General features: G+C 34.9%; 1 protein-coding gene and 2 pseudogenes across 2 annotated transcripts in view; 1 reads left to right on the forward strand and 2 right to left on the reverse strand.

The window, feature by feature from the left end:
• HAPLN1 (hyaluronan and proteoglycan link protein 1) overlaps positions 1–17,642 on the reverse strand; it is a 63,345-nt gene that overhangs the window by 22,547 nt on the left and 23,156 nt on the right. The window contains exon 2 of one of the 2 annotated variants that reach the window (XM_039875009.1): positions 4,404–4,529. In XM_039875009.1, coding sequence (XP_039730943.1) covers positions 4,404–4,503 — 100 coding nt within the window. In that variant the 5' untranslated portion in view covers positions 4,504–4,529. Of the gene's footprint in view, positions 1–4,403; positions 4,626–17,642 lie in introns of those variants that run through there. The other variant, XM_039875010.1, reaches the window with a different exon arrangement.
• LOC120612677 (uncharacterized) lies at positions 1,579–1,697 on the reverse strand (annotated as a pseudogene).
• On the forward strand, positions 2,263–2,381 carry LOC120612682 (uncharacterized; annotated as a pseudogene).

The raw sequence follows: 17,642 nt of genomic DNA on the forward strand, positions 1-17,642 counted from the left end.
TATTCAACAAACATACATTAAGCACCTACTATGTGCCTGGTACTACTATATAGTTGGGATGTTACCGAAACTGACAGTCTGACAGGAAACTGAAACTGACAGGAAGAAAGGGAGGTATGTTAGTAAAAAGAAAAACATGGTAAGCCAAGACAGAGAAGTTGTTTGAGACACACAAAGGAAGGAAGAACTAACTACACTGAGTGGGGAGTGTCCACTTCTGCCAGGGATTCTAGATATACATCATTTTTTCTACCCATAGAGACAAACAATTCTTTTTTGAAAAAAATTTAATTGTTTTATCTTTTGAGAAAGGTGACAATAAATTTTAGTCATTATATAGAAGGGAACAATGATCATTTCTAAAATTTCCTCCTACTATTCTTTTAAGTAGCTTATCTGTGGTCACCTAGTGATTATATTAAGGAAAATATTACTTAAGTTTAGAAAGCTTCAGTTTCTATAAGGAAAGTAAAAGCAATCAGGTAGTGTTTAATAACTTGAGGAAATTTTAAATTGTGAAATTAACATAAAATGTTTACTTCATTAGAACTAAGGAAATGTTATGGTTCTTTGAACAAATGAATTTGAAAAGCATAAGCTTCTTCCACCAATAATTTTGCTCCCTTTTCCATGTCAATGAGAAATAAAAAACATGATAATGATGACTATCATCTATTTGGAGTTAATCGTGTGCCAGGCTCAGTACTAAGTTCTTATCTCTGTATTATCTAATTTAATTCTTACAAAGCTCCAGGAAATAAACAGTGATAATGTCCAACTGTATAGATGAGGTAACTGAGATTTGAAGAGATTAAGTAAATTGTCCAAGGTCTGAAGCCAGTTAAGCGACATTAAGGGAAAAGCCCTTGAACTTGTCATCATAAGACCTGTACTTGAATGTCAGAGGCAGGAAAACTATAACTATTTTGCTTTTTACATCACTTAATGGAAAAATGGTCATAAAATTCTCTGCTCTCTATGTAAATGTCTTCTTAAAAGTTGTGTTTAAAAAAAGTATATTCATCATCTCTGAACTTCTTCTACTGGTAGTTGAAAGTCTACACAAATAGTTTTTGGACCTGATCCAAATATTAAAAAAGATATACTTTCATGTGATTTGGTATTCCATATAAAATTCTTCCCAATGGCCTCAAGTTTCAAAAGATATATAAGTTGTTTGACTAAGCACATCACGAAACAAAGAATGTAAGCCATTAGTTAAGAGTGTTATAAAGACAGTATTAATAGCAGTTAGCTCTTCCTTTAACAGTATTTGAGAAAATTACTACCCCTACATTGGGGACAGTATATGATATTCAAGCTAATACCTTGATTGCACATTTTTAGCAGACTTTGTGGACAAGTAAAGCTTGCCTTTTTGTGTTACCAAATTGATTAAATAAAAAAATTAGTACATGCGCAATTTTATCTTATCTATCTATCTATCTATCTATCTATCTATCTATCTATCTATCTATCTATTTATTTATTTACTTTTTTAGGTGAGGCAAATTTTGGTTGACCTCATAGATTGCAAGGACCTTGTCAGTTTACAATCCCTTATTTTTTTATTTTGTATGCCTATAGCACCTGGTCTTCCTAGGTGGTCTCCCATCCAAGTACTAACCAGGCCCGACTCTGCTTAGCTTCCAAGATCAGATGGGATCAGGCTTGTTCAGGGTAGCATGGCTATAGACTACATGTTCAATTTTATCGAAGGCTGTGTCTCTCCATGGGAAGCTGAGTTTCCTTTTTCATAACTAGAAAACGCTTTTCACTAGAATCACTGCACAGGGGTCTGCACATTTTCTTTCCTGGTAATTTGACTTTTTAAAAAAGCCAGATTAAAAATTTTTTGTGCCCATATCGCTACATAATCTCCCACAACAAAATAGGGAGGAAGCCTTCAGAAAAATAATTAGGTAACTCTTATGTTGGAGATTCAAGATCATATTATTAAAGTGTTGTACATTTTTATCAAGACAGCTAGGAAGAATTTGAGAATGATGTGCATATTTCCCTGGTGTTAATTAGGTCTGGGGAATTTAGAGTCCAAATATAGAAATTTAATGAAAAATGAGAGATAGAAAAGGTGTTTTTGCAATAATGTGAATTTTGAAAAATTTTCTGTTACTGAGAGAAGCTCATAAGGCTAAATAGTACAATTCAGGAATTTGAGATTCAGATTACTAATTTAATCATCTGACTGCAAAATTCTTATAAAATTTTATGAGAGTTTTAGCTTCTTTAAATTCCTTCCAGATCTATGGCCATGCAACCCTGAACGTGCCCGATCTTGTCTGATCTTGGAAGCTAAGCAGGGTTGGGCCTGGTTAGTACTTGGATGGGAGACCACCTAGGAAGACCAGGTGCTGTAGGTGTAAAACAAACAAACAAATAAATAAATTCCTTTGGGGCCATGTTTGATAAATAAAAATTTTAACTATGAGAAAATAATCTAGTATTTCACAAAAGTAATGCATGTTATCTGCTTCAGTGATTATCTACCATGCTCTACGGTTAACTTTTGTGTTGTAAAAGACAACTGAAATTATGGCAGGCCACGTGGAAGCGTTTCTCTGAAGGACTAAAGAAAATGAAAGTTCAATATTAATGTTATCATAAAGGAAAAAGAAAACATTTTATTGGATAAAAAGTAACAGGAACAAGCATTTGGAGCAATTTTAAAACAAAGTCAGTCTTATGGACATAGCATCATAATCCTGACCCAACTCACATTTCATTGTTAACTTCTGAATGTAGGCCTTTTAGTTTTATTACTTGAAAGCTATGAGAAACTTTCGAAGAATATGAATTTACAATTAAAATGAAGCAGACTTCAAGTCATTTTTTTAAACGATTGGACGGTGAATGAAAATAATCTAGATAATTCTAATACCTCATGTCAGAAATTCCTTTGCTCTAAATTCCAACAGAATATATGGGAATGGAAAGACTGGAGCAACAGAAGTTTTCTTGCAGACAAAACTTGGGTCTGACTTCAAGGTTCCTCAAGGAATAATTTTTTAAATATTAATACACCTTCAAAATAATATTTTCATACTCGGTGCAGTTTAGATTCAATGGTTTGCACACAGTTAATAATCTAACAGTTACCTGTCTAATAATAACTTGAAAGTACAGCTAAAGTTTATTTTACATTAGCTTTAAACTGCTATTATTAATAATTGCTAGGTATTACCCTTTTGGCTGAATTAAATTCTTTGACTAGATGTTAAAAATATGTTATTCCTCATCAGAAATCTCTATGTGTAAATATATTGTTGGAAAACAGCTTTGATTCTACTGTATATACTGAAAGAAATAGCTGAGTCAGCAGCTTGCATAGTTAAATTTATGATTATATAATTTTTTTTCACAGTCCAACAGTGAAAACTATAAAGCTGTTGAAAACAAAGAGAACTGAAGGAGATATGTGTAAAAGAGCTAGACACTGTCAAATTCAGAATTATATTTGAATAGTTATAATACATACAGGAAAATACTTCTAGGCAGACTCACACTATCATCTGACCTTCACAAGTCATACTTTTCAACAGTGGATGCAGTTTTCTGAGACTATGCTTTTGACCTTGAAAATATAAGTTGATGTTTTAAGTCTCTTAGCAAACTTATAATGCCTCTGGTCCCCTAACTGAGTTCATATAAAATTATTATCATCATATATTTAAATTGTTAAATTCTGTAATTCTTATTTTAATTATTCAGCATCCAAGGGCAAAAAGCTACAGCTCCTTTAAAACTATCTTTTTCTTATTGCATAAGTCTCTTAGCTTTCTTAATGCAGGATGTCCCTCATCTGAAGCTGGGACTGAGGAAATAGCTGCATTGTACTGCAGCCTCAAATCTTGCTACAGCTCTCAGGCTTAGGATTCAGCTGAGCTGAAAAATATGCAGGGACAATGTATTGGTCTATCAGAATTAAATATTTACCAGAGGAGATTACAATAGAGTAAGTTACTTTTCCTGAACCTTATCTCGTCTGACTTTCATTTTCACATTGCTTTTCTTAATGATTACTCTAACAGAATGACCTTACAATCGTAAGTTTTACTTCCTATTTCTCTCCCCTTTCAGCTGGCATTTAAATAAACTTTGTGCCCTTCATTCTACTCAGAAGACAGCAACTGTACTAAAAAGGCTTGCACAATTGCATCAACTCCCTTGTAGTTGGACATTCATAAGCCATTCTACTTTGATTGTTTCCAATTCTTAACTCTACTATAATGCTATAGCATTCAAAAGCCAGGGGACATGTTCACCAACTAACAGAGGAAAAGTCAATGCAGCAAAACTAAAATTAAGAAACATTAACTAAGCATCTCCACTCTAAGTAACTTGAAATTAATTTACCTTTCATAAGAGAACCTGTGTTTTCTTACCTTGGATGTGAACAACTCTGCCATGATCTAGAGTATAGTTGTCTGAAGGTTGATCAGCCCAGCAGACTGAAATCAGCACCAGAAGAAGTAGACTCTTCATCTTTATAGCCCCAAGAATCTTCTTCACTGTGAGAGCATCACATACAAAGAGGCTTGTGAGATTTGGAACCCTTTGGAGTGTTGCACTGCACAACTTATTACCGCCTTATCATCATAGAATGGGTCTGTAAAAATATTTAACCCAATCTGTTCAGAAAGTTTCTGTAGCTGTCTTTGGGAGCTAAAGACTGCAGCTCTGAACAATTCCAGTTTCTCTTATGCAGCCAGAGTCCAAATAGTGTTTAACTCTATCTTTGCAGAATTGTAAATCCGGAAATTTGAAACAGTATATTTTGATAATAGAGAATTATAGCAAGTTACAAAGACATGTGGCAAGGATGTAAACAGACTTTTAAAAACTGTTCAAACCCCTGAATTTGAAGTATAAGTTAATAAAACAACAATTTGATATATCTGTAGATGAATATTTATCACTTGGTCTAATTAGAAACTTAAACCAGGGCAAATAAAGAATAATTGCATGAAACTTAACATCATCATTCATTTTACATGTGGCTTCCTAAGCAGGTTAGATTTGCTTGTTCTAAATAGAAAAGAGGACCCCAAAAAAAGCCTGATTAAGCAGAAGCAGCACATTTGTTACAGATTCACTTATCATCTTAACCACTGCTTGGGTCTATGGTGAATAGTTGAAAGTTATTGACAAACTAGGTTAGAGTTGTGCATGCTACCACTGCAGTCATCCTAATTGATTTTTCATTCATTTCTACCTAAAATGCTGACGCACCAACTTTGAGTGCCAGGTAGGGTCTCTGTAGTCAGCAGAGCCAAGGCTACAGGAAACGTCCCTGCCGGCCTCACAGGGCAATTAGGCAAATGAAGAGCTGAAATAGACAGTGAGGAGCAGCTTGGTCCTAAGTGAAAGAGGCAGAGCCATCACTTGGCTTTCCTTTATTGAAAGACCAATTGATAAAAGGGATGTAATCTTCCACCCCAAACTTTGTCATTAGAAGGACCAAACAGTGATTCCAAGTGCTATAAACCTTATGACCTTTGCAGTTTATGTCAGGCAAGAATTTCAGGGTAGCTCTCTGTTTAAATGTAGAAGCTGAGGCAAATATTAACAAGGGCTTTCTTTTTCTCTCGTGCACACAGCAGCCTTCACAATACTTGGCTATTTTTAAAATTGAAATTGCACAGTACTGGCTTCTCATACTAATTTGTTTTTTCTAGGAAAGCCTGACTCCCTGGAATACTTATTAAAGAGCTCCGAGTCTGTTCCTGGAGGTCCTTACAGACCAGCCTCTGGAGAGAGACTGGTGCACTACTCACAGAAGTCCCTCTTGGGACCACAATACCTCTCTGCACTCTCCCCTCTAAAAAATCAGCATTGTTGTGATGTTTATGGCTCTGTTTTTCATGTGTGCTTTAACCCTTTTCTTTTTCTTCATATGTCACAGAAATAAGATAGTGGATGAGCAAATTGAGAAACTTACTTTTCCAGTAAACTAAGAGCGTCACCTTCAAAATTCTACCTAATTTGGTAATCTTATTTTCAGAAATTCACTTGCTTGTTTCTCTGAGGATTTTTTTTTGGGAAACAACTATTTTTTATGAAGCTACTGACTTTTGTCCATAGGAATACTATTAACAAATATTACCTATTTTCAGCCCAGAACTATACTTTGAGTGAACAAATATTTTATTATTATTATAATTGGGATGATTATATAGACAAACATAAAACAATGGGCAAATCATCACTAGAAGCTGTCTTGTGCTCTCTGCTTGCCACAGAGATCAGAGGAGAGGGGTATATGGAAGAGGGAGTATGAAGAAAGCTTACAATTCTGACTGCTAATGAAAGGAGACATTCTAAGTTAGGGGTCAATGTGAGGAGAGGCAGAGATTTTGCTACATTAATTTTCACATTAGTGTGGTTATCTACAGTATCATTTATAGGTATAGTTGTATATCCCCCCAAACATCACACACACACACACACACACCCTACCACTGCGGTCACCCAGATTTTTATTTTTGTTCATCTAAAGTATATTACACAGTTATACTGCTGAAGGTCATACATATAGTTTGCGGCAAAGTTTGTATTTGTTTTCAAGCAAAAGTAACGCCTACTCTGAGTCATACTTACTTTTTAGAAAAAGAAACAATTTGTTATTGGTTTCATTGCCTTTTTTATTTAGGCTCTTTAACTTGAACCACTATGATCTTAAAATTTTGACTTGTGTCATATGTGAATATAAACTTTTCTCCCAAGACTCACGTATGAGAAATCAGATGGTACTTTGCGCAGTATGACTGTGTCCCACCTTGATTATAACACCAGCTTGGTGCCATGAACACCTCCTCAGTGGCTAACATGTGTGCATGTACCTGTTCACTCACACGCACACACCATCTTCAATTTTTAAAAAGCTGAGGATGTTGTACATCTTCAGTGATTTGTGGTTAGAATAGAGGCATATATCAGTGAACACTTCCAAGTACCCCGCACTGGCATTAATGCACTCCAGGTTAGGACAGAGTAGAAATTATCTTTGCTACCCTGGCAGCTAACAACTGTCTCGCCAAAAAATGTGAAACTAGAAAAGTGACTTTAAGGACACAATCTTCAGGTGTTGAAGAAAACTGCAAGTACATCACAATGTACCACACACTAGACCAAGGTTCTAGAGGACAAAGTTTGTCCTCAGTGGAGAATGATGCTGAATCGTATTTATTTGCATTTTGTAACAATATCTTCTCTGAATATCTAGGTATGTTAGACAAAAATTATTAGTTTTTGATATGGGTAAAATTTAGGAAATTTGAAGAACTTTAATACGACCAGATATTGCCAGCCCTAACTCAGCACTCTTAGTTCACATGTAACTCAGACACTGATGGTCTCTTTTTCCAGCCTACCAAGCCTTGATGCCTCAGTCAGCTTCAAAATGAATTAAAATTAAAGTGTCTGTGCTCATAGTCAATGACATATGGTAGGACTATAATTTTACAGCTCAGCTTTGGTGATAACTGAACCACTATTTGGAAGCAAGATACTCTAGCCAATGAAAAAGTCTCATAGTTAGATAGAAATAAAGATAGAAATAGTTAGATAGAAATAAAGATATACTAATACCAACATCCTTATACCAAAGTGCCCAATTGCTATTCCTTAAACTCCTACTGGGTTAACATTATTGTATTAGGTAATAAGGAAAAAAAACAGTGGAAACATGCATACAATTTTCTGTGCCTTGAGAGCTACTGCCAAGTATTTCCTGAGCCACTGTTACACGCTAGGCACCATCCTTGAAGCTTCACCCATTTAATTGTTATTTATCAGAACAATGCAACTGAAGTAGGTATATTAGCATACACATTTTACAGTTCTGGAAACCGAGTCAGAGTGGTGAAATCCGCAGCATGTAAAGAGAGAAAACTGTTGAGATCTGGGCAGTCTGACTCCAGAGCCTGTACTCTCCATCAACATCACTGGTGTCCTGTGTATCCCAAGTAATGTCATCAGCTCTTCTAGCCAGCTCTCATGACTCATTCAAGGCTTGCACAAGATGGAATGCCTCCCCTCATCCCTCTTTCACTGCGTTGTGGGCATAGCACTGATCACAGCCTTGTTCACCCCACACCCAGCACTGTCTTGTGTGCCAAGAGGAAAAATGAATGGAGAATAGACCTGGGAGAACAAGTTAGAAGGACTCAAGGAGCCAAGACTGAGGGGATATTTTACACTGTTTAAAGATTACATGTGTTACCACGTGGAGGATGGTGAAGAGTTATGTTTTTCTTCATTGAGGGCATAATGAAATAAACCGTGTTTCAATTTAACACTTGAAATTTAGTTTAATAATTATGAGAATCAATATAAAGTTTACTAGAAATTGAACGAGCAGAGAAACCATAGAATCTCCAACCACAGAATCTCATTTGACAGAATTATTTTAAAATAGACTGAACCTTCTCTCCCTGATATCTTTTAAATCTGATCTAGTTATAGGCAGAAGATGGTCTACAATCAATGTTTCCTAAAAGTCAGAGAAATGGAAAAAAGATTGCAAAATGAACCTTTTCATTTTCGTTAGGTTAAATTAATTCAATTAAAATTTTTTTCTTTTTTTCTGAGTTACTTTTTAAACAGTTTTGCTGTTAGAATGACCTTTATATCATAGAATTATAAATTTTAAACTTTTCAAAGTACAGATTATTTTATCCTTACTTTGCAATTTATTTTTTTAATGGCAACCTCATGATGGTTCGATTGTTTCATTGTTGTTGGCTGGCTTTGTTTTCTGTTTTGATTCTACGGGTAAAATTCATAAGTCAGACCATTGACCCAAATGATGGCTAAAGAACGCAGACTATTGATGCATTTGAATTGTTCGTTGTGCGATAGGACAACTGGATCTTCACCTAATCCCCAGGATTTACTGCACACAATGGGGAATAATGCAGAACTGCTTGGAATATACCCAATGATCAAGAGAGAAGTCATGACTGAAAAAAAAAATCTTTGTTCACCTATACAACAATAACTCCCCTCAGGGCTCTAGTCTGTATAAACTTCCAGAGAACATAGCATTCTCCCTGTTGTCCTGCATTGCTCCATCAAAGTGCAAGCTACTAAAGAAGCTAAAGAGCATTTATGATGCCCTGAATTAGATGTCCAGCCATAGACATCATGGTGACCTGCTAATCTGGCCATGGTCAGTCTATTGCTTCCTTGCCCTTGGCATGATCATTTGGCAATCTGATAATCTGGAAAAAACTCCTAGATAAGGAGGAAGAAAACATGCATTCTACTCCAGGTCTCATATCCAGTACATCAGGTCTCAATTTCTTCACCTATAAAATAGTGATAAATAATAATAAATTCTCCCCAGGGTGATAAGTATTTTTGAAGGTGTATAAGAACTAGACAAACTATTGTTATCAAGCTGGCATGGCCCACCTCAAACTTGATTAATTTTTGTGGATAAATATAAGAAAAAAAGCAAACTAAGGATGTCTCCACCTCAGAGGCAAGGTGAGTTCAAGAAGTTCACTATTTGGAATGAGTGTAAGAGTTGAAGCAAAGTTTAGGGCCTGGAGTATCAGTAGAAACAGCACTAGGAAACGTGTTAAAAAACAAAAAAAAAGAAAAAAATTTTCGGGCCTTACCCCAGATCTCCTGAATCAAAAATTGGGTGTGGGATCCAGCCATCAGTATTTACGAGCCCCACCCCTCCCCCTGACACAGGTACAAATTTGAGAACCACTGGTCTACTAAGCCTTTACGATTACTAGATAGTCTTCATCTGTAGCTGACCTTCAGAGTCCATAAATCTCTGGAAATAATATTGTGCTTATGTTCACTTCTCTACTTTTCCTCATTTCCCTTTTTTTATGCAGTGCACATTTTTTTAAGAGTTGCATTAAAACACTTAAAAAAGGAAAGGAATGCACATAACATGTTAGTTATTTTCTTAAAATATCAGGCAGATGGGTATTTTTCTCTTATCTTACAAGCTTTTTATTTTTTTCTTTCGAAATGCGTCAGCTTAATTAATTAATTAAATTGACTGATTATATTATGGTGACATTGGGCAAACTTTTTATGATGTCGCTATCTTTCTAAAGTTAAACAGGCAGAAAACGATGCACTTCAATTTGGAATGATTCCCATCAAAAAACGGCTAACAATTTAAAATATATATTTGGTATTATAAAGAATTTTTTGCCATAAATTATTTTCTGTAAGTTTGGGATGACTGTCACATTACAGAAACAGTCCTAGAAACTTCCTAAGAAGATCTCTGGACTTTTGACAATTCCAGTAGATTTGAAGTATCTAAAAGCAACAGCTTGGGCCCACTGCTCCTCTCTGAAAACAATCTGACAATGTTTTCCTTACAGGTTCATTGTTGCAGAGTGGAAAGTGGATAGGAATGGAGTGAAAAGTAAGAAGGTAGAGAGAAATTAGGAGAAATAAATAAAGAGGAAGTAAAGGCCACTTGAAAATAAGGACAATAAAAAAGTAGCAAAGGGATAAAAAAGGGAATAATTGGCAACTGTCTCTAAGTTTGAGGAAATGAAAATGCCACAAGAAAATAACACTGTATTACATTTCCCAGATCTAAGAATGCCCTAAGATGGCTTCTCTAAGAATAAGATTTGTTATATAGCCTACGGTTATTGCTGACGAAAGATCTAAGTATATCTTAGCCACTTGTATAGAAACTGCTTAAGTTTAGAACGAACCATTTAAAAATGACCACTTTATTGTGTATCACTTTGTTATAGATGTTTCCACGATTTACTTGTGGTTTCTTTTCTAATTAAGTCTCAGAAATCTCAGCAAGTCATGGGTTTGCGCCATGCAGATAAAACACGAGAGGTTGGATCTAGGATCCTCATGACTCTTGGAATGAGCTGCATTTAAAAATTTATGAGTTGTTTCTTTTTCTCTTCCTCCTCTGTATTTTGAAATCAGCCGATTCCCTTTCAATTTTTCCCCCTAAAGTTTTCATCATCATTTAATATTTTCTCTTGTTTTTCTTTAGTACTTCTATTTCTCTATTCATTATCTACAATTCCTACCCATCCACTCTTACTTCTTTTTTCTCTTCTCTTTCTTCTTTATTTTGTTATATTTATTACATTGTTTGATATTTGACATGATCATAGGACTTATCATTCAAACCAGGGCACAGAGTAAATAGGAGAACTATTTATACTCTATGAGAAAACAGTTGCATGTAAATCAGGGCTACCTAGAAAGATGGGGAGATATGGTAGAGTGTAATGGAGAAAAGGCAGAATTTAGCTTCATTTCTTACTCTCCTACTTTCTGGTTGTGGAGTCTGAGAGAAGTCATTCAACTGCTTCGGGTTCAAGCTTTTTTATCTGTCAATTGGAGTAGTTGATAACAAATGTCAAAGCCTTATACACATTAGTTGTTGTTGTTACTTTTAATTTTTTAAATTAGGGATATCAAGCCCTCCATTCCCACACTGCATTTTAGGACTGTCCTCCTCAGCAAAAAATTCATGGATGATAACAATAATATTTAAGTAGCAATTCAATTCACTTTTTGCATTTGGCTGGTTATTCTTTGACAGCTCTCTCTTAGAGAATATTATAGAATTTGGGACAAACTCTGCAACCCTTTACTCAGTCAAAACACATTTTCGCAAGCTGCTTATTGGCTTATCTGAACCTGATTTAGGTACTTCTTGAGATAGGGGTTGGACTTCTCCAAAACTGACTTTATGAAAAGGGTCCTCAATGGTTTTGTTTGAATACCTAGGGTGTGTGAGAGAAAGCAGTGCACACACACACTAATAATTGCAGGGACTTATTGGGACTTTTCTTGTTTCCGAGAAACTAATAGTCTCGCATTGGTGAATGAATAAATGAATGAAGCACATATAGCAGCATTCTGACATTCTTAGGTAATAAACTATGTGAAGTCCTAACCTTAAAGTGATGCTTAAGAGTTGTAAACATTTCATTCAACGTTTATTTGAAAACAATACCTTCAGATGGAATTGTATTCTCCAATCCACTTCACATTGAGGTTGGGAATGGGATTTACAGATATAATAAATAGAGTATTGCATATTTATTTTACATCTTATTTGAATCAACTTTTACTTAAGAGAGCAGAGGAAATAAACTATGCCTCTCCAAGCCTGTTATGGTATGTCTGCCCTCTTTAACCAGGAATCTCTTCAAATAGAATACTAGTGGACAGGTAGTTGTCAAAATCCGCTCATATGACAGGAAGGAGAAAATATAAGCTGTAACTAAAGTAAAAGTGGACTTTCTTGTCATTGTGTGTTCCTAATGCCTTTTGCATGTATCGCCACATCAAATAGGTGAGATGGTGTGTGTACACGAAAACACCAATTCATTCTGACATGATGTACTTAAAAACATCTTTTTCCCTGTGCATTTGTAGGGGTAGTCACTAAGACTCTCTTTCCAGGTCACGTAGAGGAAATTCCAGACTTGCTCTCAATATATTCCAATATTCTAGTTCAGACTCTAGTGGATAATTCACAATCTGTTGGAGAAAAAAAATGGTATGATAGATGGATGAGGAGGCTTATGGTCACAAAGCCCTAGAGTGTAGTAGAAGTTGGTTCAGTAGCTTTGGCACATTTCTGTGAGTTCTGTCTATATACTATGTGCAGGTATTTTCACTACCTCCTCAAAAGTTTTTCAGTTACGTGAGATTTCTAAGTTTTTAGTGTCAGGAGGGAATTTGTCTCCTATAATTAATAGTCTGTTTTCTAAACCAGATAGTTATTAGAGGAAGTCATTAAAATATATGTTAAGCAATACATTTTGATGATGATGATGATATTGAAAGAAATCTCTTATTTTCCTTTCTATTTGTCTTTGGGAAACTTATCTTCCTTTTGCTGCACTAAAAATCATAATTTTACCATAGAACATTAAAAATTAGACCTTAACCAAGGTGAATATTATATTGCTATGTTCTTAAAAATGCATCTTCCATAGAATGAAGAAAACATTCATTTTTCTGTCATTATACATAAAGAAATCAAAAATCAAGTCATCTCATAAACTATTCTGAAAAAGATGATTGAATCTGTCAGAATATAAATTAGAAATGCTGCCACTTCCCAGCATTTATTTTAAAACCACAGACAATAACTCTCCTCTTATAAATTTCTTTATAGTTTAATATGCTAAATGTTGCCATGGTGTATTGGCATTATAATGATGATTAAATTATATACATACTGAGTTGATGTGCTAGTTGTAATTCTGACTAAAATAAAAATTTCAATAAAGTTTTCTTTGTTTCTGACCTAAAACAAGTTTCACAAATAAACAATCTCTAGAAAACGCTAGCAAAACACTTGAGTTTGCTTGCTAAGCGTGCTTGTACAGGAAAGATGTCATCTTATAAATTAATTTTTCCTTGATTCCATGGATCAAAAACTTCAGTAGTATTAAAAACAAAGCATTATAATGAGTAATTTAAATTTTGACTTTAAAAATACCTCTTCTTAATGTATGAAATCAAATAATTCATTGTCATTATCAGTAATAGTAAATGATTTCTGAACACTGACAGGGAATTTGGCACTAAATTAAGAACTCTATACAAAGGTAGACATATGCCTTGGTGAATTTCAATTCAAAAAGAACTTAAACATGGGCATTCTAAAGAGATTGAAAGTCCTCTTTTAGCCAACAATGTATAATAAACACTTTTTTCCTGAAACATTATAAAGGAATGAATATATATTATATTCATTATATATACAAAAGAATATTAAGAACTTGGATTGCTATCTCATTGTTTCCTAACTAACAAAAAATCCAAAAGCAGACAAAAGCGATGAAAATAAAACAACTTCCATTTTTTGTTACTCTTTTACATAACTTTATATCCATGGACAATAACTCTCCTTTTCATGTTTTAAAGTGTAAATATGAATAAATTTGATGAGTGTCAGGACTGCTTTTAAATATAGATTACATAAAAATGTAGCTCATATGCACACAACTAAATGAATATAAATCTCTTAGTTTCAGGCTATATAATTTGAAACAAAAGTTTTTAAAATAAGGTATTTATAAGTAAGGTTTATATGGCAAGAAAACTAATCAAAACATCACTTTTGATTAAATTATTTTCAAAAATATTTCTAATTGAGCTAGCAAAACAATATTTTAAGACTTCATCTCATTTAAAATTTTAGAATTTCTTATAAAGTTTAAATTACAACTGTCAGTTAAACAGAATATTAACATTGAATCTAAAAATGCAACTGCAAATCATCTACAAGACAGCTTTGGTGGCATCACAAATGTGACAGTAACAAGTTTTGCACATCATGCAAAATCCAACTCTAAGCTCATCAGTGCAGTTAGTTGACAAACAAATATCAGGCAACTCACATATATTTTAAATGATGATTGGACGCTGAGAAAGTTTAGAAAGATTTTAAATAAATGTCATGCTGATTTTTTACTAAATACAAAAAAGTTTTATGATCGATGATTTGCTGAGGTAGCTATAGTACCAGGTCATGATAAAAACAAACATAAATCCATTAATAATCTTTAGCAGTAGAAACTTCTCTCTCCTCTCCGCTAGATACAGTCTTCACCTCTTTTGGCTATCACTTTTAGGATATCTTCCAATACCCCAAAGCAGGTTTACTATTAGTCCACATCCTACGTCATCAGAATTCAGTTCACTGGCTTATGAGTAACAAAGCTGTTTCAGTCCAAAAGGTTGTGTCTACACAGCACAAAAAGGGTGAATACAATATTCTCCAATTAACTTGGCAAATACTGACGGCTATGGCTAAACTCATCAAATAGAGCTTCCAAATTGGTTTTGTGATGCAAGATACAACCTAAGAATTTACCTTAATAGGTTTTTAAGTTACAGTAATCTTTGAATGTATTTTTTTAAGCCTTTAAAACTAAATAATCTTTATTTACATCTTCTTTAGTTGAGGAATTTGTTCATTCTGAAAACAACTAACATCATTTAAGCAACCATCTTCATAGGCACTGAAGCTCAGTCAGTCAGTTAGAACTGACCGTGCTAGACTCCAAAAATATCTACATAATTTGTAACTTTCTTTTATAAAGAACAACGTCATTTAAAACTCTTATGTTATTTAAGTATTAGGCTTGCCATTGACTCATAAGAGGTAGGGAAAGTAGGTATGGGTATACCTAAATCTCAAAGGTTTTTCAATGTCCTAAATACTGTAAAATTACCACTTCCATCCTTCCATAGACTCTCTCAACCTGGCTCCAAATTCCCACCACTAGTTTCCAATGCAAAACTTTCCAGGGTCTTTTCCATATCAAACTTGACCATGGTTTTATAAAATATTATGGAGAGTCTCAAGTTCATGCTAGTGAGAGCAGTGTAGGAGTGACAGAGTTGTTGGGTGGGTCCTGTCAATGTTAAGAGGAAAGGAACAACCATAAAAATGAAGTTTCTCTCTTCCATAATTTCCATAGAAAGAAATAAATGTTCCATGAACAATTACACAAAAGACTCAAGTTTTCATTAATGCTGGGCAAATGACAGTTGAGGATTATTTATGTACTAATGACCTTTGATTAAACTCTTTCACCTTGTTAACTTTAGCAGGTATATCAATATGTTTATATCTAGGCGATAAAATGGAATCCTGAGGATACAGTAACTAGAAAAATAGAAAAAAATAGTAACATTGTAGGATTCTTAAAAAAAAAAAAACCTGCTATCCAAAAATGATAGGAAAACCTTACATACACAGCTGTCAGTCATCACCCTCAGATTCTGGGAATAGCTGCACATAAAAATAATTTTCACTGCACACAATACTGCAAATACTGAGAGAACTACTAAAGATATAAATGTCATGGGAAATATAATGTCAAGATGAGCTTCTAAAAAGGGGTGCTTTTGTAGGCAATTGTTTAAAAGGCAAAAGACCTTACCACTAAAAAGCAAGCAGAAAAGAAAAAGAGAACAAGAAGGAGGAGGAGGTGCAGGAGGGGAAGAGAATTGGGAGGAGGAAGAGACGGGGAGGAGAAAAAGGAGATGAGGAAGAGGGGTGGGGGAGGATAGAAAAAAACATGCTACCTAGGAAAGCAGGAGCAGTGTTCCTTAGTGCTAATGGACACCTAAAAAGACAGCCAGCAGCACAGCCACTGGAAATAGGAGAAATGACTTGAAAGACAGATATCGTAATAGAGAGGAAAAAAAAAAAAACCCCCACAAGATAGGCTAAGTGAACAATCTGAACAGATTCAAGAGGAGAAAATTCACCTTACGTATCTCAAGGGCTCCTAAATATGTACTATGCCCTATAAAGCCACAATTCAAGTAATTATCCATTGAGCACCACTTTATGCCAGGCAAGTAGAATAAGGCTCAGCTTCAGATCTCAAAGCAGTCAGCCTTCAGGGAGGCTGAGAACAGAGCAGGATGATAAGCGTACAAAGGCATACTAGGGATACTATTGGAGAAAGAGAAGGGGTCTCGCTGTATACAATGAGAATGGCAGCCCCTGGAGTTGTGCAAAGCAGCAGCCTTGACAGGCAGCTAACTCAGCCTGGGAGAGGATAGGAATAATTTCACAAAGATGATTGCTCAGCTGGATCTGCAAGACAAGGAGATAGAGAAGAGGGGATGGATATTGCTGTCTATTAGAGTATCACATGAAAAGGCATTGAGCTGTGAGAGGGCTTGGGCTGCTCCGCGTGATTGGAGAGTAGGATAATCTGAACAGACTGGCTGGAGAGGAGGCTGGACAGGCAGGCAGGGGCAGGGACAAGAAGGCCTTGCTTGTTACGCTTATTTGCATTTTTCCTGATGCTGGCAGTTCTTTGAAATAAAGTGCTACCACCACCAAGAGTTATTTACCTTATCTTTACTTATAGTCATACCCTAAAAATATAATTGTTAGAGCACATTACAAAGAGGATTTTCTTAATCATGTCATGTATACTCTGTTTTTTTAATTTAAGGAAGATGCATGCATAACTAACTTTAAAAAGATTTCTAACTTTTTATAAAAGCAAAATATAAAAATGTCAAAATGTAACAGGTTAACTTTTAATATTGGATTCTCACTCACTCGTCAGAAAAGCCATATAAACATAGATTTTGCTATAAATTCAATGATCAATGTAATGATGGGATACGTCAAGAATTTAATACATTTTCATATTGGGCTATATCAAAAGACTGTCAAACCACATACTTTAAAGTGGTTCTAGGAATATTTTGTGGGATTTAAGGGCAGAATCCAGCTCAGTATGTGTATATGTAACTACTGGAATGCAAACTCTAAGAGAATAGAAACTATATTCACCACGATATCCTCTGGCACACAGTAGGAGCTCAGGGGCATTGGTTTGGACTGTGCACTGCAAAATAAATGGCAGCCCCCAGTGTTGTATAGTATACAACCTGCAAAGCTATATGCTGTAGCCCTCTAGATATTAGACATACCACATACACACACCATGCACGCACACAAATATACACACAAGTTACCCATTGAACAAATTATCACATTTCATACAAATGTGGAAAACAATCACATAATTTTTCAAATGATTAATGAAGCACCTACAAGTATTTGATTACATACTAATGTTACAAAAGTTTAAACTGCC

The sequence above is a fragment of the Pteropus medius genome, unplaced genomic scaffold, assembly GCF_902729225.1.
Source record: "Pteropus medius unplaced genomic scaffold, Ma_sr-lr_union100, whole genome shotgun sequence".
Taxonomy (NCBI): domain Eukaryota; kingdom Metazoa; phylum Chordata; class Mammalia; order Chiroptera; family Pteropodidae; genus Pteropus; species Pteropus medius.